This window comes from Lissotriton helveticus, chromosome 1_1 (genome assembly GCF_964261635.1).
Source record: "Lissotriton helveticus chromosome 1_1, aLisHel1.1, whole genome shotgun sequence".
Classification (NCBI taxonomy): domain Eukaryota; kingdom Metazoa; phylum Chordata; class Amphibia; order Caudata; family Salamandridae; genus Lissotriton; species Lissotriton helveticus.
In genome coordinates this window covers 1,872,158,579-1,872,182,132 of record NC_136057.1, presented here as the reverse complement: position 1 = coordinate 1,872,182,132, position 23,554 = coordinate 1,872,158,579, and the positions used below count along the sequence as shown (strand labels likewise).

Here is a 23,554-nt window from a genome sequence, read left to right as displayed (position 1 = left end):
GCAGAAAGTGCTGACTCTGGGGGCAAGCAGAAGCAGGCGACACCTCACCTGATGGTGCATCTGTCCAGGGGCAAATGGGAGGCGTGCCCCCGGATTGTACTGTTGTCTCTTTCGCTGAAGGGGCCCATGGCAATGATGTGAAGTGTGCCTGAGTGGATTGCGCTGCTGTATTTCTGAACACCTAAGCCCCAAAGCAGACCGAGCAGCTGCAAATCGGAAGTGTGGCCAGAGCAAATTGCATCGCTGTAACGACTGACTGAACCTGTGTGGCCCAAGTTACTGACTCAGCATTGTTTGTGGCTTTGAAGCTGCAGTGCTACTCCCTAAGAAGTGCCTGCTGTGGCCTCGTCCTATGATCCTGCCGACTTACCCTGCAGCTGGAAGAGGGTCTTTAGAACCCATTGATATTGCCGGAGAATCTGGAGCCTGTCACCAGCCAGACCCTGAGGGGCAGTCACCGCATCTTCTACCTGCCTGGGGACTGGATTGCTGATGTGCTCTCAGCCGGCGCGTCTTCTATTCGCAGGAGCGAGGATGAATATGACATCTGCAGACCCGACCATCAGCCCGGAGAAGACTTCCATTAGTGAGAACCTTACAATGGGACAAAAACACTAGAACTCGGCGAACGAACTCTACATGATGGGGAAGCATTGTACCTGTGCTTGGAACTTACTACTTATAATTTACATTGAGATAGAGGAAGGAGGGAAGGTGATTGGGAGGAGCCAGGGGGAGCACGTTGAACCCTAGGTCCAGTGGCCAAGCTCCAGTGATCATTTTTACCTGATAATGTGTGGTATTTCGTTTTTGAGTGTATTAAGGTACTTTCCTTTATGAAAAGATAAGCACTGAATTGGAGAGTCCATTATTGCGCTATTTTGTGACTGCTGAATGCTGAGCTTGATGCACCCCCACGCGACCTCGCTAAGAAGCCTATAACTGCTCACCATCACTGCCACTGAGTGTCAAGTGCTGAAAGGGTAGTACAGTTTGCAGAGCCATAGTAAGGCATACCTGGAGACATCAGAGGCAAACGGCCCCAGCCAGCATGCCTCAGGGCATGTATCCCCCTTTTGCCCCAAGTCCTCTCACCTAGCCCCCAATGGAGCCTGACAATAGTGCATGTGATTATGCTCTGGGGATCTGGTTTATTATGGATGACAATTGGTTAGCTATGCCAGTGTACGAGCTCCCGGTTAAATTCTTCTTGATTCTTTTTTATGTTTTGTATACTGCTATACCTTGTCTTACTTAAAGGACCTTATTCGAGTCTGGCTTAACCCCTTCGGTGCTCGTGACGAGACCAGCTCATCATGAGTCACGGTGGAGCGGTGCTCGTGACGAGCTGGCCTCGTCATAACGACGCCGCTCCGCCCACGCGCGATTAGTTCCCCGGCTGTGTGGGCGAATTAATCAGTGGGCGGGGTCCTGACGAGACCAGCTTGTCTTGAGCACAGCTCCACCGTGAATCATGACGAGCTGGTCTCGTCACGGGGAATGCGGCGCCGCGCTCACCTGCCCCTACCCGCCCCCCCCGCACCGTGGGGGAATTACCCCCGCAGCGAAGGGGTTAAAAGGGAACAAGGACTGAGAGAGTAAGAATCACAAGAGTGTGTAGCCTATACTGAAGAGCGCCTCATCCTGATTTACTCTCATGGTGCTCAATTACAATCTTTCTCTGACAGGCCAAAACTTACTGAAGAATTTCATACAAAACAAATCACCTGTATACTAAAAAGAACAGGCCTTACAACTGTATAATAGCTATTGTATTTCTCTTTGCAGCAGCCTTATCGATTCGACAGAGTACAGTCAGCCCCCTGGCTTCAGTGGCAGTTCACAGGTAAGAGAGGTGGCACTTGGTTTCAATATTATCATTGCCCTCTGCCCAGAAAAAATTATCTACTTTATTCTAACTTTGGGGGTTACGTTTTTTTATTCCTCTAAAGTAACATTATGATACTGCAAGAATGCTGTTTTGTTTCTGATAACTGTTGAGCTTCTATCTTAGTTCTGTATAGCAGTGGTGAGTTAGGCCGGCCACGAGCGAATCCAGCCTTGCAGACTGTAGGCATTGCGTGGACCACCACCCCGACTGCGCCTGAAGGGGCATTACTTATCTAGCAGCCGGGAGCTGCTGGTGGAAAGAGGCATCCATTTACCAGGACTGACAATAGGGTCCGGACCAGCCTGGCCATGGGTGGGTGGGGGGGAGCTCCATGAAAGTGCTCTCATTACGCCTCTGACTCGGAGGGTAGATGGGGTGGTCCAGGGTCTGCAATGGCCTGCCTCGCGATTGTTTGGGGTCAAAACATACTGCCACGCCCTACCCTACAAAGGGAACCTGTATTTACAGACTCCAGATGTTTGTGTTTTCTACATACAAGTTATATGGGCAATGGACATACCGTGAGTTGGGGTGGTGGCAGGTTCATTGACCGCAACACACAGTAAAGTAGGGAGGGGCGTTAGTTGGGACATTGTTAATTGTCTAAAGGTTTGCAATGATGTGTGCCTCACACCCTTTTTGGAGGCTTATTATACCATGAAGGATCAATGGGATGCGGGGAAAAGACACGAGTATATGCGGGATGACTCATCACGCGCTTAAATTGTTGAGTTGGAATGTGAATGGCCTAAGAAATAAGCTAAAAATGGGCTGGTGGGGAAAGCATTGGCGAGATAAGTGGCTGATGTAGTTTTCCTGCAGCAAACACATATGAAATGTGAATGGAACACTACTGGCCCAGGGAAAATATACGATTCTTGCCCAGGCAGGCTACTCATCTAGTGCAAGGGGTTTTGAAATTTGAGTCAAGAGATCCATGGCCTTTCATGTGAAGCAGACATGGATGGATGAGTTTGGCACGGCTATACTGGGTGAAGGGGAAGGTGAACAGCTAGCTTTGGTTAATGTTTATGTCCCAAAGGGACTGCAAGTAGATGTACTGACATACTTAGGCAAATTACTCACTAACCTCTTCCAGGCTCATGACGGCTCCCGGCCGTCATGAGTCACGATGGGCGTGTGCTGATGACGGCTGGAAGCCGTCATGCCCACGTCCGCGATGGGAATGTTCAGCACTGCGGCGGAATTCGCGCCGCAGTGATGAGGTTAAACTATGACATACCACCACAGTGGTTGTGGACGATTTTAACATGGTGCTGGATGACCAGCTAAACAGACCCCAAGTCAGATGAACACACCAGATAACCCCAGAGAGACTAGATCATTTCCTCCAAGCCTTAGCTATGGGAGATAGCTATAGGGAACTTCATGGGTGGGAGAGGTGTGGCGCCGCGGCCAGGGCGACTGACGCTGGAATCTGGGGACCACGGTTCGATCCCCGGCTCCGGCGGCAGGTTAGCCCAGCACCATGTGACTCTGGGCAATAGCTCGCTTAATCTTCCCGACGGCCCCCAGCGCCTAGAGACCCTTACGGGTGATTGTGCGCTTTACAAATGTGGACTTTACTTTACTCTTGGGCAGATAATACCCATTCCCGTATTGACTTTCACGTGGAGGGGTTTCATTTATAAGTTCGTAGAAGCTGAATATAAAGCGAGAGGAATTTCAGACCAGGTTGCAGGTAGCCTCAACCTAATACTTTGAGGACAACACTAAGTCGGTGTGGGAAGTGGCTCCAGTGTGGGAGGCATATAAGGCCACCATTTGGGAAGTGATTATCGCTGGGGAGGTGGGGGATAGGCGTAAGTGTAAGGAACACTACATAGCCCTAGATAGAGAGAGACATATGCCAGTTGGAAAACGAATACACAACAAGCCCATCTGCTGAAGTGAAGACCCATCTTCTTAGAAAGGTGGAGGAATACCGCTCGGTAACAGATGCAGTTAACATAGACTATCTAATGCAGGCACAGCTCTGATACGAAGTGGGAGACAAAGCAGGCAAAATTTTGGCATGGCTTAGTAAACAAGAACAGGCTTGACACCACATACAGGATGTTCAGGGACTGGACGGCTCTCTAATGACTGTCCCCGAGAGTTTTGCGAAGACTATGGTAGGATATCCGTGAGACTTCTAAAGAAGTAAACTTCACCCTGAAGCAGAGGATGGATATATCTTTGTTCAAGAATGATCTTGTCGGCAGCTTGACCGGCATCAAATGTGTGCAGTGGAGGAAGACCTACCTGTTGGGGAGGTGCAAGCGGTGCTGACTCAACTGCAATCTGGGAAACCACAGAGATCCAGTGGGCTACCAGCGGAGTTCTGTAGGAAGGTCGCTAATATAACACCACACTTACATAAGCTGTAAGAGGAAGAACATCAACAGAGTGAGCTCCCACATGATGCTAACTTGGCAACTATCGTATTGATTCCAAAACCTGGGAAGCCCCTCTGGAAAATTGAGACTTCTGTCGCCCAATATCGTTGCTTAATGCAGATGCTAATGTATGATCTATGGTCCTAGCGAACCGCTTGTGGGTAGTGATCCTAAATCTGGTGCACCCAGACCAAAATGGCTTCACGCTACACTGATCGACTAGACTCGATCTTTGACGCCTCAACAACAACGTTGCTGCAGCTAAGGATGTGATGCTTCCATTGGCAGTGTTATTTTTGAATGGGAATGAAGCATTCAACTCTGTGGAATGGAATGGAAAAGATGGGTATAGGGCCCAAATTAAGACAGTGGGTTGATCTCTTGTACAAGACGTAGAGTGTTTGAGTCAAAGTAAATGGTATTCTTTCTCGGGAACTCCTGATAGGTCAGGGGTCTGGACAGAGCTCCACTCTGTAACCCATACTGTGCGCCTTGGAGGCGTTAACTGTGTGGATTCAGCTGGTTGCACAGGTTTGAGGCTGGGGTTGGGGAGATAGCTGGGAGGAGAGGATATCGCTTTACACAGACCGTGTTCTTTTATACTTAATGCAACTGAAGCAGTCACTAGCATACGTAGGGGAAATACTTGGGATCAATGGTAGGCACTCCGGGTTGATTACCAATTGAGAGTTATTACTTCTGTTTCCCCCGGGCCCGTGGAAGCTCGAGAAACACTCCCTGTGCCCTTCAGGCTGGTGCGTGACCGTTTCCGCTACCTGGACCTTTGGATTTCCAGGGACGGTCCCACGGACTATAAAAAATATTATGACTCCACTTCTATATAGACTTGAAACATATACCACACACTGGACGACACTTCCACTCTCCCTATTGGTTGGAGCAGCATTATTTTAAATGATTACTTTGCCTAAACTGACTTATACCGTACAAACAGTCTTTTTTGTAGATCGGGGGCTTTCTTTCGTAAAATTAACAATTGTGTGAGCAAACTGTTTGACTGGACGGAACACCCTTGGGAGGCTCTCTGCACTTTACAAAGGTCTACGTATCACGGTGGGATAGCCCTACCAGATGTTTACAGTCATTATAAAGCTGCTCTTGTTAGCACGGTAAACTAATGGACATTTGCAGTTATAGAATACCTGAAATATAGACATGACTAAGATGCCCTGAGGGTGAAGGGATAGTTGCACGTACCATACAGTGACAAACTCGATCCCTGCGTTCCAGATGCAACCGAGAAAGTGTGTAGGAAATGGAACACCCTTTTAAAGGAAATGGGCTGGGAGATCCCAAAAACCCCATTATGGTTGGGCACGAAACTTGGGGCAGTATCTACCCTGCAAGGCTTTAGAGGGTGGTACCTGACTGGCCTCTACTTGCTCGATATGTCTGGGATGCAAATGGTATGGTGCCGTTTATACATCTTAGAGAGGAATATGACATGGCCCCTTTTCTTAAGTACTACCAACTGAGACACGCCTTACGGGGACACTTTACACTGGATCATTACCTGATGGAGGAGTCGCCACTAGAAAGACTACACCTAGATGACCAAATGACAACTAAAGCTATCTCCTTAACATGTAAGACCCTCATGAACAACATACAAGGGGAACTAACCCACTTACGAATTAAATGGAAGTCAGATGTGGGCATTCTGGAGCCCCAAGAGGCATTACAGTTCCAGAGGAAGGTAGCTATATAGACGCGATTCCGTTTAATTCAACTCAAAATCCTTCACAGAATGTATAACACTAGAACGCTACAACACAAGATTGGAACAGCTGTGAATATTGAATGCCTGCAGTCAGAGCGGGTCCTTCCTACATACGTTATGGGATTACCTTAGGATTTGCTTGATTTAGGAGGGTGGGAAAGTTCCGTTGGGACGGCAATTGGGGAACCTGTTGCATTACAGGGCTCAGTTGGTACTATTAGGGTTATAGGGAGCTTCAGACCTCAAATCTTGAAATTACGTGTGGGAGATGGATGTGTGCTGTTCCCGGGAAAAATTGGTCTACGAGGGGCGGGACTGCCCGAGGCAATTTGAGAAGGTTTTGGGTGGTGGACTGTGTTGGAATGAGAGACGGAACGATAAAGGGGGTTGGACTTCCAGGTGTCTCATGTCTCTTGAAGATTCTATCCTGGATATTTGGTAGGCTGTGTTTTTCCTGTCATGAAAGTGGGGGGGGGGATGATTTGGGGTGGAGGCCACTGCATTTTTATATGCTTCTTTGGTTGTTATTATTCGCTTATATATGTTTTAAAAATCAATACATTTTTTTTAAAATAAAGAATGGTGATAAATCACACATTAGCCATTGCATATATATTCATGTAAGAACGTATAATAAAATTGTAATAAAAAATGCTAATGTCTGTCTCATTTCACAAATTATGTGGACTATATTCATACTGCACTTTGCAAAAAAGAGGCTTTAAAGCAACTCTTCTGTGCATTTGTGACCATGGGTTTATGTTTGAGTTTATTTATTTGCTTTAACAAATACACTAATTACCCTGTTATCATGGAGCATTATGAAAGAGCCATCACAAAACGCACATATAGTTTAGTTAAATTTTGAGACAATAAACTTTTTGTTTTTTAGATTGTTTATTAACAATAAATTATGCAGGTGTCAATGCACATTTTCCCAGTTGCTAAATGGCATGCAAGCATTACTTCTGTAAATCAATACATTGAGATTAGGCTACTGCTTTGCAAATACTCACTTTGCTGAATGAATGGGCCAAATTCACAATGCCACTTCTGTGCACAAAAAAAGTTAAATTTGCAGCCGGAAATCCGAAATGCATGTTCAGGCCTAATATGTCCTACATGAAGTTCACTGTCAAACATGTGCTTACTTGCAGGGAAATAGCAGCTGATCCAGTTCACAAAAAGGTTTAGGTGGACTACGTTTGGGCTTTAAAAAACGGACTTGTCATATAAAACACACAATTAGAGAATGCATTGAGCTTAGAGTCATCAAAAACGTAAATGGTAAAACTGTGTCTAAAAAAAGCAGTTTAGAAATAACCAGTAAGATTTCATTAGTAACTTCAACTTCAACTTCAAATAATCTTTATTTCGATCATTACAGATCATAAAAGATATACACAAAATCACACCATAAAATTTATAAAAACGAGTTCAGTATTTGAAGATTTAAAAGTTCATGATTACAGTCTAAAAAGTAAGTACATTTTAAATTAGGAATTAGTAGATCGTGCCTCATTAGAGTCCTTTATAATTCTTGCGCGTACTCTCCACATTGCCGCCAAAAATTTCGCCATAACAAACACAGTTGGAGCTGTTACGTCTGTTTTAAGCACTCTGTAGGCTGGGGCATAAGTTCGAAAACCCAGATTCCTTAAATAGGGGACCAGCCAGTAGCTCCTGATCTTGCTGTAGGCTCTACAAAACAGGACCACGTGAAGGTCACTTTCCTGTTTGTAGTTGCATGCTGGACAGTTAGCCAACTCCGAGTTACCATCCCAGGATTTAGTAAAGGACCTCAACGGAAGCGAGCCGTATCTCCATTGCAGGAAAATCTTTCTTACATACACGGGGGACATGGCATCTAAGACATACTCAGCGCTATAGGAGTCTTTTGCTTTGGTAAATATGTCAGTTAAAGAACCTTCCCGGATTGAGCTCAGAGATCTTTGAAACATAAAGCTATAAAACAGTCTGGAAAGTTATTTCCTCTGAAGCCTTGTAGACGTTACTTCCGGGTTACACCATAGCTCTGGGACTCCGAGGGTCGTACACATGTCCCTAATGTACTTCAGCCAAGGGATTTTAGACAGATGTATTAACCTAAGTAGCTCCTGTAGTTCGCTTCTATAGTGGCCCAGGTCCTGACTGCTCCACAGACGTCTCTAGTATGTCAAAGGTTTGAGGCCCAGTTCTTCAGTGATTGGACGGAGTGCCAGGTCCATTCTTAAGGGGAGAAGAGGGCTACTCGGTGGGAGAGCCGCTAATTGCTAATAAAGTTGTTTTCTGCGACCTGTATAGTCTGGAGCGGTGTATGTCCCCATAACTCGGCCCCATAGATAATGCCTCCTCGAGCTTGTGCTTTGTAAATGTGTATTGCAGGTGTCAGTGGGCGAAGATAGGATTTATTGGCAATTCTCGTGATAGCACCAGCCCTCCGAATTAGTTTTGTGGTTGCCTTTGTTTTGTGTGGCAGCCAAGTTAGATTCTGGTTCAGAGTCATGCCCAGGTACTCAATTTCAAAAACTCTTTCTAGGGATACAGATCCCAGGTGGGGATTTGGGCAGCTTTTGGGTTTTTTGCTGAGAATCATGAATTTGGTCTTGGAGGGGTTTATTTCTAATCCCCTTTCATTACAGAACTCCAAGAACCCATTCAAAACCCTCTGTAGCCCCATTGGTGTTTTTGACAACAGCAGAGTGTCGTCCGCGAACATGATCGCAGGCACCCTGCTGTTGTTTAATTGTGGCGCATCAACATTAGGGATCCTGCTTAAATGCTCTATCACCCCGTTCGTAAATAGACAGAAAAGGGTCGGGGCCAACACACATCCCTGCCTTACCCCTCGTTGGACAGGGAACCTATCTGTCAGCCGACCGCCCTTTCCATATCTTACACGGGCGTAGTTGTCTGTATGTAGCCTGATTAGAATCTGGAGTATATCACCGGGGACACCCAGGTCCGCCAGTACCGCCCACAACTTGGCCCGAGGGACCAAGTCGAAGGCGGCACGGAGGTCCACAAAGACCGCATACAGTGATCCACCTTCTAAATGTGTCGTCTTCCAATACAGGATGTTTAATCTAAGTGTTTGATCGACTGTTAAGACTCCCTTCCTAAATCCCGCCTGAAGAGGGCTTACAATATCAGTCTCCTCCATCCAGCTTTGAAGCCTATCCAGGATTAATCTACCAAACAACTTTTGGGTTATATCAATGAGGCTGATTGGGCGATAGTTGGCTGGGAGCAGGGGCGACCCCTTTTTAAATATCGGGACCACCTCCGCTCCCAGCCAAGTATCCGGTATTTTCATCCCCCCCCCAGCACTGCATTGAATAAAACCATCAGGTAGGGTGCCCAAATCCCAGGTTCCTGCTTGAAGAGGTCGCCCGGCACCCCGTCCAGGCCCGGGGCCTTTCCAGACGAAAGCCCTGCTATTGCCACCCTGATGTCTTTAATGGTAAAAGGGGCAGAAGTATATGTGTTGTGGGTGATAGGTGTTGTTGTTACTAACTCCTCATTTTCGGAGGAATATAGCTGCTGGAAGTGGTCCTGCCAAACGTTTGCCGCAATGTTTGGTTCAATAGCCGAGGGAAGATCCCCGCTTCCATGGTTAATTATTCTCCAGAATCTACGGGAGTCCCTTTCGGTTAGTGACTCTGATAGATTCTCCCAGTGCCGTACGTCCCACTCTGTTTTAGCGTTGGCTATAAGTGATTTGTAAGCACTCCTTTTAGAGCGGATCTCCTCCCTGGAGCCTCCTTCTTTTATGGTAGATAGATGGTCTCGCTTTGCCAATCTACAAGTGCTATTATACCAGGTGTTTTTGGTTAAACCCTGTGTTCTTGGTTGCCCAGTGCTGAAAAGGTCAGCTTCAAGCTTCTTGATTAGGTGTAGATGTAGGTAAGCTAGATCCTCGCTAGTATCTTTTATGGAGTCAAGGCTCCATAGGTCAAAAGCCTTCTCGAGGATAGGAATAATCCCAGCATAAAGGGCGGCTAGCTTCTCTCCACTGGATGCAAGCCTTTCCCATCTTATCCGCCTCCTGTTATTCTCCAAGAGATGTCCTCCTATCGATTCCTGGGCACATGACTCCGTCTCCCCCAGAGAAGGGATGGCGTAGTCTAATTCCAAGGCGTTATGGTCACTGTCATACCTATCTATTATTTTAAAATCCAATACCCTTTTCCATGCCTGCATTTGTACCAGGAAGTAATCTAGTCTGGATTGCCTCCCTACTTTATTAAATGTACATTTGGACGGGATGTCAGACCTAGTGCGGCCGTTACAGGCTCTCAAACCATAGGTGAGATTTAGAGTGTTTATTTGGACGGCCAAAGGTGTCCAAGCTCTAGGAGGGGGTGCTTCAGTCTGAGGAACCTGCCAACTTGAATCCTCCTCTAGGGAGGGTCCATCAGGTAGACCAGGTAATGGCTCAAAATGTGAATTGAAGTCCCCCCTATTAGGTAAGACATATCCCCAGGGATGGCTTCTAGAATGGACGACAGTGATTCTATAGTTTTAGAAATGGCCGCTATTTGAACTGGCCTGGAATAAATGTTTATAACTAATAATTTAGAGGAACCTGGCCATTCAAGTAGGACGGCCAGTATATCTTCTGAGTCTACTGGATATCTTGAGGCTGCACATCCTAGGTCCGAGGCAACCCAGGTTGCTAGACCCCCGGATGGACGGCCTCTCCCCCCATAGAGCGGGGATTGAAAAGGTCTGAAATCCCGTAGAGGCAGTCTCATCCCTAGTCCAGGTCTCTTGGAAGAGACAGACGCTTTTTGGATGTATTAACTCAGCCCATGATTCCGAATCTATTTTGTTGGTGAGGCCGGCTACATTCCACGAAAGCAATTTTAAGATTTGAGGGACGGGCTGTGTGCCAAATTGGCTAGCCCTTGGGTTAGTATGGTCTGGACGTAGGGCACTGTCTATTTGCCCATCATCCATCAATGGGGCTTCTAGGGTAATTTCCCTTTTATTTAACTCATAGGGTTGATCTGGGGCCCCATTAGTGGATTTCTCCTCTCTGAAATTAAGGGAGACGTGGTTACCTTGGTCAGACCCTGATGGAGCCTCTTTTACCCCTACCACAAAGGCCAGCTGTCAATCCACCATTTCTAGACAGTCATAACGGTTAGACAGTGGTAGAAATGGTGGTGGCTGATGGAATCTTGGGGGCCATGGCTCCTCTCTATCAAATACACCCCTTCCCATTCCTCTTCTCTGTGCGGTTTCCCATCCCTGGAAGTCGCTGTATGTAGATGGATGGATAGGGGGTATTCGTGGTTGATTAAAGGGGATTCTCCTCCTTCCCTGGTTACCCTCCCAATTTCCCGGTGAGTCCTGGTGATATCCTCTCCTCTGTACATTATTTACATGGTCGTTAGATGGATAAAAAAACGAAAGAGGGACTGGGTAAATGGTACTTCCATCGTCCTCCAGAAAGGAACTGCAGATGAATGAGACTGTTCCTGGTTCTTTAAAACTCACTAGTATACAGTCGCCACTAATTGTTTTAGGTCTCCTACCTACCCACGAGACTCTTCTTACCATGCGAATATCGCTGGTCTTACCTCTAGGAAGCGGTCTGTGTGTTGAGAGCCAATTGATTACTTTGTTTTTTAGTGACTCCCCTGTCTCATATGAGTCTGATTTTAGTTCGGGGACCCCAACTAAAATAACAGTGTATTGAGCTACCTCAGGTGGGAGATTGACAGTGACTGATCTTAGTGGTTTAACCGTTGGATTGTTCGAATCAGATGGATTTTGATTGGTATTCAACAGGGGTTTGGGGGGACTTTTACGTTGTAAATTAGGCTGCGTGTTATCATTAGCTATCTGTGGTTGTTGTTGCAAGACAGGGGGTTGTTTGTTGGGGGCACCTCCAGAAGTCACTGGGATTGCCTTTAGCTTTTGATTTTAATAGTTGGTTGCTATTTAGTGTGATATTTTTGGCCGTAACAGTTGTTGTTCCTGCCTCATTGACTTTTGCAGGTTTAGGGGGACCCAAGTTGATGTTGTGTTTTGGATCAATGATGGAGGGTGTGGGGTGAGGGGCCCCCGATTTCCAACCCTCCATAACTTGTAGGGCAGTCTTCTCAATTTTAATTAATCTCGCCTCCATTTTTATCAGGCGAGCTTCCAGAGGGCTTATTATTGACTTGAGGAGGTGTCCTATGTCAGCTAATGTTATGTCCTCTTCAGCTGTCTCAGAATTATGTTCAATGGAAGGAGGTGGCGGATCAGTGAGGGTGTCACTAGGCGGTTCCTGGGTATGGTCAATTAATAACACAGGTGATGTTCTATCCTGGGAATTATGATCTATGCTGGTTGTATTATGTGTTGTCCCTACCTGTAGCTCCGTTTTTTTTACCTTTCTTTCCTTGGTGCTCTGTTTCCCAGTTTTCCTCTTTTGAATGGCACCCTCCCTTAGCCCTCGATCTGTGCTAGATAACCCTAGTAATTTTGGGGTATCAGCTGTAGTTTGGGCAAATTCTTCCCTCAGAGAGATAGGGCTTTGGATGATTGTATCAGTATCCTCCCCCATTTCAATAGTGACTGGTGGTTGGGTGATTTGTGTTAGAGGGAGTGAAAGAAGGCTCATATCATCTAGATCGCTTAGTGTTTCTTCGGAGAGATCAACACTAGTGGTTCGCTGTACCCCTCCACTAGCACCTAGCTGTGGGATATCTGTGACCCGCCTGTCCTCAGGAGTTTTCGCCATTGCTATGACCCCCATCGATGATCTCCTGACCCAATCTATTTCCTGCGAGATTCGTCTTTCCAGGAGGGTAATATCTTCTATCAGAAGGGAACCTGCCTTCGTAAAATAGTTGTCAATTTTGCCTTGATTTGGGGCGGTTGTACTGAGGCCGTTAGCTGCCAGGCTAGCTTTGCTCCTTGTCTCCATTTTGCTCATAGTGGGCAATGTGGCTCAAGGGCACCCAAGAGTGTGACAATAAATTAATATGTCCAAAGGTAGGTATAAGGGAAGTACCTGATGTATATAGAGTGGCCCAGTCCAGTCACTCACGGTCTCGAACGGCCCCAAACGGCCCGCTCTTAGCCCGGTCTTCGCCCCGAGCCGCGTCCCGCGCTGCGGGAATACTGATCCTAGATGTAGTGAACGTAGAGGGCGTTGGGCGGGCCAACAGTGAGAGCGGACCGGAAGGTCTCCCACGGTCACGCAGGGACTCCTGGGCAATGGAGTCCCTGCAACGCTCGCTGCCCCGCTGAAGCCTCTAGCCCAAGCCCAAGTCCTGCGCAGTGCCGGTTGCAGTGTCCAAGGTCCAGCCCCTTACAGAGACGGCGAGGTTGTGCAGGCAGTGGTGGTATCCCAGAGAGTAAGCGCCTCCAGGTAAAAGCGCTTTAAAAAGGTTTGTGGCGTCCCAGGAAAGGAGTAAAAACAGGGGTTTAAGAACCCTCCAGTGGGCGGTGGGCGGGCCAACAGGGAGAGCGGACCGGAAGGTCTCCCACGGTCACGCAGGGACTCCTGGGCAATGGAGTCCCTGCAACGCTCGCAGCCCCGCTGAAGCCTCTAGCCCAAGCCCAAGTCCTGCGCAGTGCCGGTTGCAGCGTCCAAGGTCCAGCCCCTTACAGAGACGGCGAGGTTGTGCAGGCAGTGGTGGTATCCCAGAGAGTAAGCGCCTCCAGGTAAAAGCGCTTTACAAAGGTTTGTGGCGTCCCAGGAAAGGAGTAAAAACAGGGGTTTAAGAACCCTCCAGTGGGCGGGCCAACAGGGAGAGCGGACCGGAAGGTCTCCCACGGTCACGCAGGGACTCCTGGGCAATGGAGTCCCTGCAACGCTCGCAGCCCCGCTGAAGCCTCTAGCCCAAGCCCAAGTCCTGCGGAGTGCCGGTTGCAGCGTCCAAGGTCCAGCCCCTTACAGAGACGGCGAGGTTGTGCAGGCAGTGGTGGTATCCCAGAGAGTAAGCGCCTCCAGGTAAAAGCGCTTTACAAAGGTTTGTGGCGTCCCAGGAAAGGAGTAAAAACAGGGGTTTAAGAACCCTCCAGTGGGCGGTGGGCGGGCCAACAGGGAGAGCGGACCGGAAGGTCTCCCACGGTCACGCAGGGACTCCTGGGCAATGGAGTCCCTGCAACGCTCGCAGCCCCGCTGAAGCCTCTAGCCCAAGCCCAAGTCCTGCGCAGTGCCGGTTTCAGCGTCCAAGGTCCAGCCCCTTACAGAGACGGCGAGGTTGTGCAGGCAGTGGTGGTATCCCAGAGAGTAAGCGCCTCCAGGTAAAAGCGCTTTACAAAGGTTTGTGGCGTCCCAGGAAAGGAGTAAAAACAGGGGTTTAAGAACCCTCCAGTGGGCGGTTGGCGGGCCAACAGGGAGAGCGGACCGGAAGGTCTCCCACGGTCACGCAGGGACTCCTGGGCAATGGAGTCCCTGCAACGCTCGCAGCCCCGCTGAAGCCTCTAGCCCAAGCCCAAGTCCTGCGCAGTGCCGGTTGCAGCGTCCAAGGTCCAGCCCCTTACAGAGACGGCGAGGTTGTGCAGGCAGTGGTGGTATCCCAGAGAGTAAGCGCCTCCAGGTAAAAGCGCTTTACAAAGGTTTGTGGCGTCCCAGGAAAGGAGTAAAAACAGGGGTTTAAGAACCCTCCAGTGGGCGGTGGGCGGGCCAACAGGGAGAGCGGACCGGAAGGTCTCCCACGGTCACGCAGGGACTCCTGGGCAATGGAGTCCCTGCAACGCTCGCAGCCCCGCTGAAGCCTCTAGCCCAAGCCCAAGTCCTGCGCAGTGCCGGTTGCAGCGTCCAAGGTCCAGCCCCTTACAGAGACGGCGAGGTTGTGCAGGCAGTGGTGGTATCCCAGAGAGTAAGCGCCTCCAGGTAAAAGCGCTTTACAAAGGTTTGTGGCGTCCCAGGAAAGGAGTAAAAACAGGGGTTTAAGAACCCTCCAGTGGGCGGTGGGCGGGCCAACAGGGAGAGCGGACCGGAAGGTCTCCCACGGTCACGCAGGGACTCCTGGGCAATGGAGTCCCTGCAACGCACGCAGCCCCGCTGAAGCCTCTAGCCCAAGTCCTGCGCAGTGCCGGTTGCAGCGTCCAAGGTCCAGCCCCTTACAGAGACGGCGAGGTTGTGCAGGCAGTGGTGGTATCCCAGAGAGTAAGCGCCTCCAGGTAAAAGCGCTTTACAAAGGTTTGTGGCGTCCCAGGAAAGGAGTAAAAACAGGGGTTTAAGAACCCTCCAGTGGGCGGTGGGCGGGCCAACAGGGAGAGCGGACCGGAAGGTCTCCCACGGTCACGCAGGGACTCCTGGGCAATGGAGTCCCTGCAACGCTCGCAGCCCCGCTGAAGCCTCTAGCCCAAGCCCAAGTCCTGCGCAGTGCCGGTTGCAGCGTCCAAGGTCCAGCCCCTTACAGAGACGGCGAGGTTGTGCAGGCAGTGGTGGTATCCCAGAGAGTAAGCGCCTCCAGGTAAAAGCGCTTTACAAAGGTTAGTAAGGAAAGGAGCATGAAACGTAGTGATTAGAACTTTATGATTATCATCTAAAGTTAAATTATTAATTTAAGGGACAATTGTGTGAAGATGAACTGTGTCACAGTGATAGCTCTATTGCAAAAATAATATACAAAGCTAAAAGAAATTTTGTAGCTTTAGATGGCCTGGGAGGTTATGGCATGTTAAATAAATGGACAGAACTTGGGATCGCAATTAACGACTAACGCATTAAATAACACCCAAAGTAAACTTCTTTGTGGAATGTCTTCTGGTTTGTCAAAGATGTGACAAGACTCTCACTTGTTAATGCTCAAGTCTGCTGCAGAATATACTTTTTACAAACCAAAAGTTATTTTTGTTCCATAGTTCTGCTTCTGTTTTTCTGTGGACTATACATTTAGGCTATAAGAGCCATGCACTGTGCATTGAATACAATAGAATAAAACTTAGTTGTATGTTGTGTTTTGCTGTTTTGGCCTAAACCCCCAGCAAACACGCAAGGTCTAAAATGAATAGTTTGAGTCTGAATGACCAATGTGAGGAGGACCCAGCCAAGTTATTAACAGGCGAGAAGAGTCATGCGGTTAATGTAGCGATGCAGGCGCAAAAGTGGGGTCTCAGAACATACTATCTAAAACTATGTTTTATTACGCTTGTAAAGGAATTAAGTTCACATAGCTCCAAAACACGGATTTGGACCAAAAGCTGGCAGAAGAAATAGGAGAAAAACAGGGAAAAAACTTAGAATATGAGATCTTTAACTGATCAATTACTATAAAATGAGCAGCCTGAGAAACACAGAGGACAAGAGATCTTAGCGAGAACTCTTTCATAACTGATGGGGCAATATGCCTTCTGCTGTTTTCATCAGTTAGTAAAGCCGTATAGTGTTGTAAAATCTATTTCGATCAATGATTCAATTATTTAACTTCTTTAATCAGCATTAAGTGCCTACGATTATTCCTTATTACTTTCAGTATTTAAAGAAAAACAGGAATTTGGCAATTTGAGTTATGGGCATGTGAGATGGATGTGATATCTGATTCTAAGAAATGTCATAAAGACATTATGCTATTAAAACAATGATGTAGACTACTGTAATGAAGCAAAAAATGTACATTTGCTTAAACAAATGCTAGATGCTAGTCTCTTCTTTTTGATATCTAACAGACTAAGAAACAGCCCTGGTACAACAGCACCTTAGCTTCCCGGCGGAAACGGCTCACAGCACACTTTGAGGATCTGGAACAGTGCTACTTCTCCACCAGGATGTCCCGTGTCTCAGGTACTCACCCTGCTAACTTGAAAGGTTCTGATTGTATCCAAAATAAAGAAGTCCAAGGCCCAGTTAGGGAGGATTTTGGCTTCAAGGGAATTTTCATTGAATTAAACTGCATTGACATAGCTGTATGACTTTCAAAATTAAAATGCATAGGTTGTGAACATTTTGAATAGAAATGCTGTGAGCTGTGAGCTGTGAGCTGCGATCCTGAGATAGTGACTAGTGCAGGTCAGAAATTGTGTGCATTGACAGAGTTGTGCAACTCTTAGGCAGGTTTTACATGATGGAAATGAGGATGTATAATAACCTTTAACTTCCAATGTTGTCAAAAGAAAGGCTAAATGCTGTACCAGCATAGTCTACAAACCCCAAAAGGCTGTCTTTTTATCCCATTTATCGGAATAACTATCAACAAAATGCAAAGAGATTACAATCCTAATTCAGACCTCTTGATGAGTAGATGGTGGTACCGTGATCTTTTGTTTAAAAGCTACCTTGATCTTTCTTTTCTTTGGTCTGATAAGGGAGCATAGTTCCACAGAGGCTCGCCAGATAAAAAGCAGGTCTTGAGTAGGGGAATCTATACTGGACACTACCACTTATAGCACTTAAATGATATGGTCAATCATTGCCCTTTACCATCTTTCAGTAAATGTACTCGTCTGTCAATGCACTGTGAGCTCATAGCACTGCTGCTAACATTGGGCGGGTGAGTTTACTTTAGGAGTTATCAAATGATACGTCTATTTTTTATCATGCTTGGTGTAATCTATTTGTTGAAAAGTAATATCACATGCAAGAAACACTGTTTATGGCTAACCAAAGGTGAACGGGGACCCCATTGTCTGATTAATTACACAAAACTCAGAGATTGAAACATTGAGAATAATAAGTTTAGACAAAGAAAAGACAGTAAATAAAATGATGTGATAAATGTTTATAATATAGATTGAGCATCTGTGGGTGAGAGTGTAAGTGCTGTGATTGTAGCTCTGTTCAATGCGGGATATGAGGAGAGGACAGTATTAAGTTATCAATGCCAGTGTTGATTAGACTCACATCGGTTGTGGTGAGTTTTGTGGGTGATTTTGAATGCAGATAAGGAGGTTTGGTTTTGGGGTGTGGAGCAGGAGAAGTGTGTGCAGGGGCACGGAGTTCAGGGAAATGCAGCAAGATTAAATGACCAATTGTGGAATTTTCTGCAGTAAGGTTCAGGTGTAGTGTGAAAGGAAAGATTAGCAGAGCGCAAAGGTTGGGACAGTGAGTGTTAATAGGTACAGCCATGTTAGGAAGGGGATAGAAAACCAAGATGAGCTTGAATTGCGCTTTGCGGGTGCTAGAAACCCTCTTACCTGTTATCTATGAATGGTGATAGGCTTGTGACATGCGAAGAGTGGAGAGTGTGGTGACTGGCCAAGTAATTACATTTTCAAAGGAAGAGAAGGCATCTTTTAGGAGCTTTCAAGTAGATTAGTACAGTAATCCAGCTTCTTTGCGACAGTTGTGTTGATGCTATGGAATTGGAAATAGATGCATGTTACTCAGATATCAAAAACATACATTTGACTGTTGTAGCTCTAGTCAAGGCGGTGTATAGATGAACATGTTCAAGACCATTTCCAAGAATACTGTCATGGAGGGTGAGAAAGCACATTTTCACTTAGATGTGGTCTACATAAAGCCCACCGTTTTATGGCCCTCTTATACTTTACCATGAACCTGCTGCTAATGAACTCCCTTACACATGAGCTTGTGCAATGGATGTCAGACTGAAAATCTGCATCACCATTTTATTGTTTGCTCACTTTCAGATGATCAGAGCAGATTTTTGGTAATTCAGGGCACTCTTTTTGAACAGTATATCACAATAATAAATGCACATGACCTAAACATTGATTATACTTTTTTTAAATAGAATTATGCAATAAATTGCTCTCGCTATCCCTTGGAATGGTGGTGATTTGAATCCAACACTGAATTCTGCAAAGGACAGGTCAAATGCAGCAGGTGGGCATTGCAGCGCAACCTCAGCAGCACATGATGACATACTGGGGACACACAACTTAACTGTCATTTGGAGAATTAGGGACGCTAAGGTTCTGTAAGGTACATTATTATCCTTGGTACATATATTCTGGCCACTTCTAGATTTCTGTCTTGCCAATGGGAACGTAGTCACAAAGACATGGACTGTACAGCATTTGGCAAAGATGTTTCAGACCACTCCCCTGTTTTATGTTTTGAGCCTTCATCATCCTCCTTTCTCGTGGAGGTTTCACCCGGATGTATTATGTGTTGCTGTGTCCACAGACACCCTTAAAAAAGAAATAATGGAATACTCAAATAATAACATGGGTTCAGTCACCAGCATGTGCATTATCTGGGAATCCATCAGGATGGGTTATTAGGGCGCACAATATAGCAAAATACAGTTCTTAAATCCCTTTAGACACACTGGAAGAATCCTTGTACACCACATATGGAGCTAGAGATCAAGAATATGTTGTACCTGGACCCGGGATCCACTTTATTATTCGATATGTAACACAAAATTAAGATTTTAATTGCATTGAATAATCTTCTAACATAACATACGCGACCTAGAGATCAAACATATGTTGAACCCTGACCCTGCTTTATTCCTCGATATTTATTTAAAATATTACAGACTTCAATGGCATTTGGTAACAGAGAGGTTAAGCATTCATGCAATAGTGTAAAAGCATGTTCCCACAGGGAAGGAGAGAGCCCAAGCATGTCCCTATTGGATATGCTCACACACCCATTGGCCGCCAGAACGATAATCATCACAGAAAATGAGCAGCCTTGTTGTGAAACCAAGAGCATCATCCAAGGTTGGACTGCCTTTTATACTGATTTATATACATCTCAGCCTCACGTGGGGGAATGTCAGATACTTAACTAACTAGACAGCATGGATCTTGCATGGTTTGGGGATGGAGATGGGATTTTCTTTGCAACCCATTACCACAGGGGAGACAATTACAACTATCCAAAGTTCACCAGCCAATAAGGCACCAGGCACGGATGGCCCACCAGGTGAATTCGCTCCCCATCCAATGACCCTTTTTTAGGTCTCGCCTGTCGATGCGCATGCGCATCGAGCAAGGCGAGAGTATTGCGAGTTATCTACTCTTTATCCACACTGCAAGGAATCGTGGCGATTCCTTGCAGTGCCCGTGACTTTTAAGCTCAATGCGCATGCGCATTGAGCTTAAAAGCGCGTGCACGTCCGTCTTTGTTTACCCGCTCCGCCCCCTCCCCTTCCCGCCGTGTCGCATTTCTCCTCCCCCCTCCCCTCCGGCTTGTTTGTTTATTTGACCCGCTCCGCCCCCTCCCCTTCCCACCGTGTCGCATTTCTCCTCCCCCCTCCCCTCTCTTCCCTCCGTTTTGTTAAAGTCCGTCGCTATGCTACTTGCCCTATCCAAATGGCTCTGAAGTGCCAGACAGCGGAACAACTTGAATTAGTCACTGACAAAGTCGCGCACCACTCGTGGGACTCTGGTCTTCAGAAGGCACAACATTAACTTGCTTTCTGACTACCGGATTCCCGTTTTTCTTCCCCGTAATCTCTCCTTGCTGGAAGTGGGGATTTAATGCAGTTGACTTCAAGAACCCACCCCTTCCCCCCCCCCCCCCCCCCCACACACACACACACACACACACACCATACACACACACACTCACGTGTGCTACAGGGACTCTGTAAGTACTGAAACATGTTGGGTGGGTACAAAAGGCATTTAACTGCTGCTTACGATTCTGTGGGATATTTTGTTTACAACTGCATTTAAACAACGCAAATGTTGCGTAAATCTACCTACTTTGTGTACTTTCTATGTGCAAGCAACATTAACAAAGGCTCTGGACTGTACCCGATGATCGCGACCCATGGCAAGCCTCTCTGGAGGCGGAGATTTAATTCAATTGACTGCATGTTTAGGATTCCCTCTCCCATCGCACTAACCCGCTTTAAATTTCAAGGACTTAATCGGAAAGAGGTGTACAACTGCTGTTTGTCCTCTATTAGCTAGGACGAGCGAGGTAATGCTGTTCTTTTCATGTTAACATTTTAAACCAGCATTTTCCAAAACAGCTGTGATCTTACAGTAAATGCTGACGTGCTTTCCCAACTTTTACGATACCGCCCTGCTTTGTGTAACTTTTTATATTTTTATCACTGTGTACATGCTTGCAAATCTGGGACACAAACAATACACATGTCGCAATGCTAACACTGTAACCAAAAGGAACATTTCTATTTACCTAATTAGGATGTTTTTTTAATATTAAATATCGATAACAGTAATCAAATAAACACGACGTAAAGTCCAAACAGGCTGCTCCTATTCTCTCCGCCCTCCCTCTTCTGAAGCAGTGGACTTGTTTTATTGTAGCTGTTTTGCACCCCTCCCCCGCACTTAGGCTTCGGCTGCCAAACTCTAAAAAAACAGCCCCCCTCGGCCTGTAAGTGTTAGGCGGTGGAAAAACAACTTTAACCCAGTCTTGTAGCTTCGGCTGTATAAACTTGCAAACGGGCACGTGTAGGGAAATTACTTCACGGTAGATAATGGTTACAATATGAAGTGCCAGACAGCGGAACAACTTGAATTAGTCACTGACAAAGTCGCGCACCACTCGTGGGACTCTGGTCTTCAGAAGGCACAACATTAACTTGCTTTCTGACTACCGGATTCCCGTTTTTCTTCCCCGTAATCTCTCCTTGCTGGAAGTGGGGATTTAATGCAGTTGACTTCAAGAACCCACCCCTCCCCCCCCCCCCCCCACACACACACACACACACACACACACACACACACACCATACACACACACACTCACGTGTGCTACAGGGACTCTGTAAGTACTGAAACATGTTGGGTGGGTACAAAAGGCATTTAACTGCTGCTTACGATTCTGTGGGATATTTTGTTTACAACTGCATTTAAACAACGCAAATGTTGCGTAAATCTACCTACTTTGTGTACTTTCTATGTGCAAGCAACATTAACAAAGGCTCTGGACTGTACCCGATGATCGCGACCCATGGCAAGCCTCTCTGGAGGCGGAGATTTAATTCAATTGACTGCATGTTTAGGATTCCCTCTCCCATCGCACTAACCCGCTTTAAATTTCAAGGACTTAATCGGAAAGAGGTGTACAACTGCTGTTTGTCCTCTATTAGCTAGGACGAGCGAGGTAATGCTGTTCTTTTCATGTTAACATTTTAAACCAGCATTTTCCAAAACAGCTGTGATCTTACAGTAAATGCTGACGTGCTTTCCCAACTTTTACGATACCGCCCTGCTTTGTGTAACTTTTTATATTTTTATCACTGTGTACATGCTTGCAAATCTGGGACACAAACAATACACATGTCGCAATGCTAACACTGTACCCAAAAGGAACATTTCTATTTACCTAATTAGGATGTTTTTTTAATATTAAATATCGATAACAGTAATCAAATAAACACGACGTAAAGTCCAAACAGGCTGCTCCTATTCTCTCCGCCCTCCCTCTTCTGAAGCAGTGGACTTGTTTTATTGTAGCTGTTTTGCACCCCTCCCCCGCACTTAGGCTTCGGCTGCCAAACTCTAAAAAAACAGCCCCCCTCGGCCTGTAAGTGTTAGGCGGTGGAAAAACAAATTTAACCCAGTCTTGTAGCTTCGGCTGTATAAACTTGCAAACGGGCACGTGTAGGGAAATTACTTCACGGTAGATAATGGTTACAATATTTAACTTAGTGATTGTTAACTATGTTTCTCTACGAAATATTATACTGCACATGTACTCATTTTAGTGTAGGCAAGCTACAAATAGCAATAGTCCTATGCAAATATTAACACAGCTGCAGACAAGGTACTTATATTATTGCTTTATAAAAGGTTGTTTAAAGTTTCATTTTGTAAATTGTTACATGATCTGACTAGTCTCAGAGGGCGAAGTAAACATAAGTTACAACACTGTCAGTGTTGTGAAAGTCAGAAGCATGCACTGCCCACTTTCGATTGGCAGTTGGTCCAGGGGTAATTCCATGTCTGCAGCATAAGCAATTTGTGTGTAAAACATGAGTGTGCTCCGCCCCCTCCCCTTCCCGCCGTGTCGCATTGTTTATGGCTTTTTTGATTTGTAATTCTTTAGCATTGGCTACAAGAAATAAAAATGCTAAAGATTTACAACAAAAAACCCATAAACAATTCTAAAAGCACTAACTCTAATGCTGCGAGACCTATTGCATTTCCAATGCTTGTTTAGGAGGCACTTGAGAAACATGTACTCCTTCCAACAATGAGGGAAGCTCTTCTCATCATACTTCTTAAACCAAGCAAGCCACCTCATCTCTGTGAATCCTACTGACCACCATCACTCATTAACTCGGGTCCCAAAATACTTCCTAAAATAATGGCCAGTCGGAGACTCCATCTGGTTTCTTATTTGGTATTGCCTCATTAATCTGGTTTTATCCTTACAAGATTATCCCATAATTTTCAAACATTGTTTGTGTTGATCCACCATCTGGACCCAGATCTTGAGGCTGTGGCGATACTGTTCGATTCAACTAAGGCATTTGCTGGAGTTGGAATTTCTATTTGTTATACTGCAGAGAATGGGAATGTTGCTACCCTGTGTTAGCTGGATCTAGTTCCTCTATACCAGCACCACCACATGGATCTGCATAAATGGGTCACTTTCTGACCCCGTGCCCATTGCCCATGGAACCAGGCATGGGGTATTCACGACCCAAGGGGCAACCTCTCTGCA

At 46.3% G+C, this 23,554-nt stretch overlaps 1 protein-coding gene across 1 annotated transcript in view; it reads left to right on the top strand.

Moving 5' to 3' along the window:
* The window catches only part of COP1 (COP1 E3 ubiquitin ligase), a 922,999-nt gene that overhangs the window by 243,379 nt on the left and 656,066 nt on the right, over positions 1–23,554 (top strand). The window contains exons 9-10 of the mRNA XM_078642019.1: positions 1,789–1,846; positions 16,658–16,772. Of these exons, the coding sequence (XP_078498145.1) occupies positions 1,789–1,846; positions 16,658–16,772 (173 nt within the window). The remainder of the gene's footprint in view (positions 1–1,788; positions 1,847–16,657; positions 16,773–23,554) is intronic.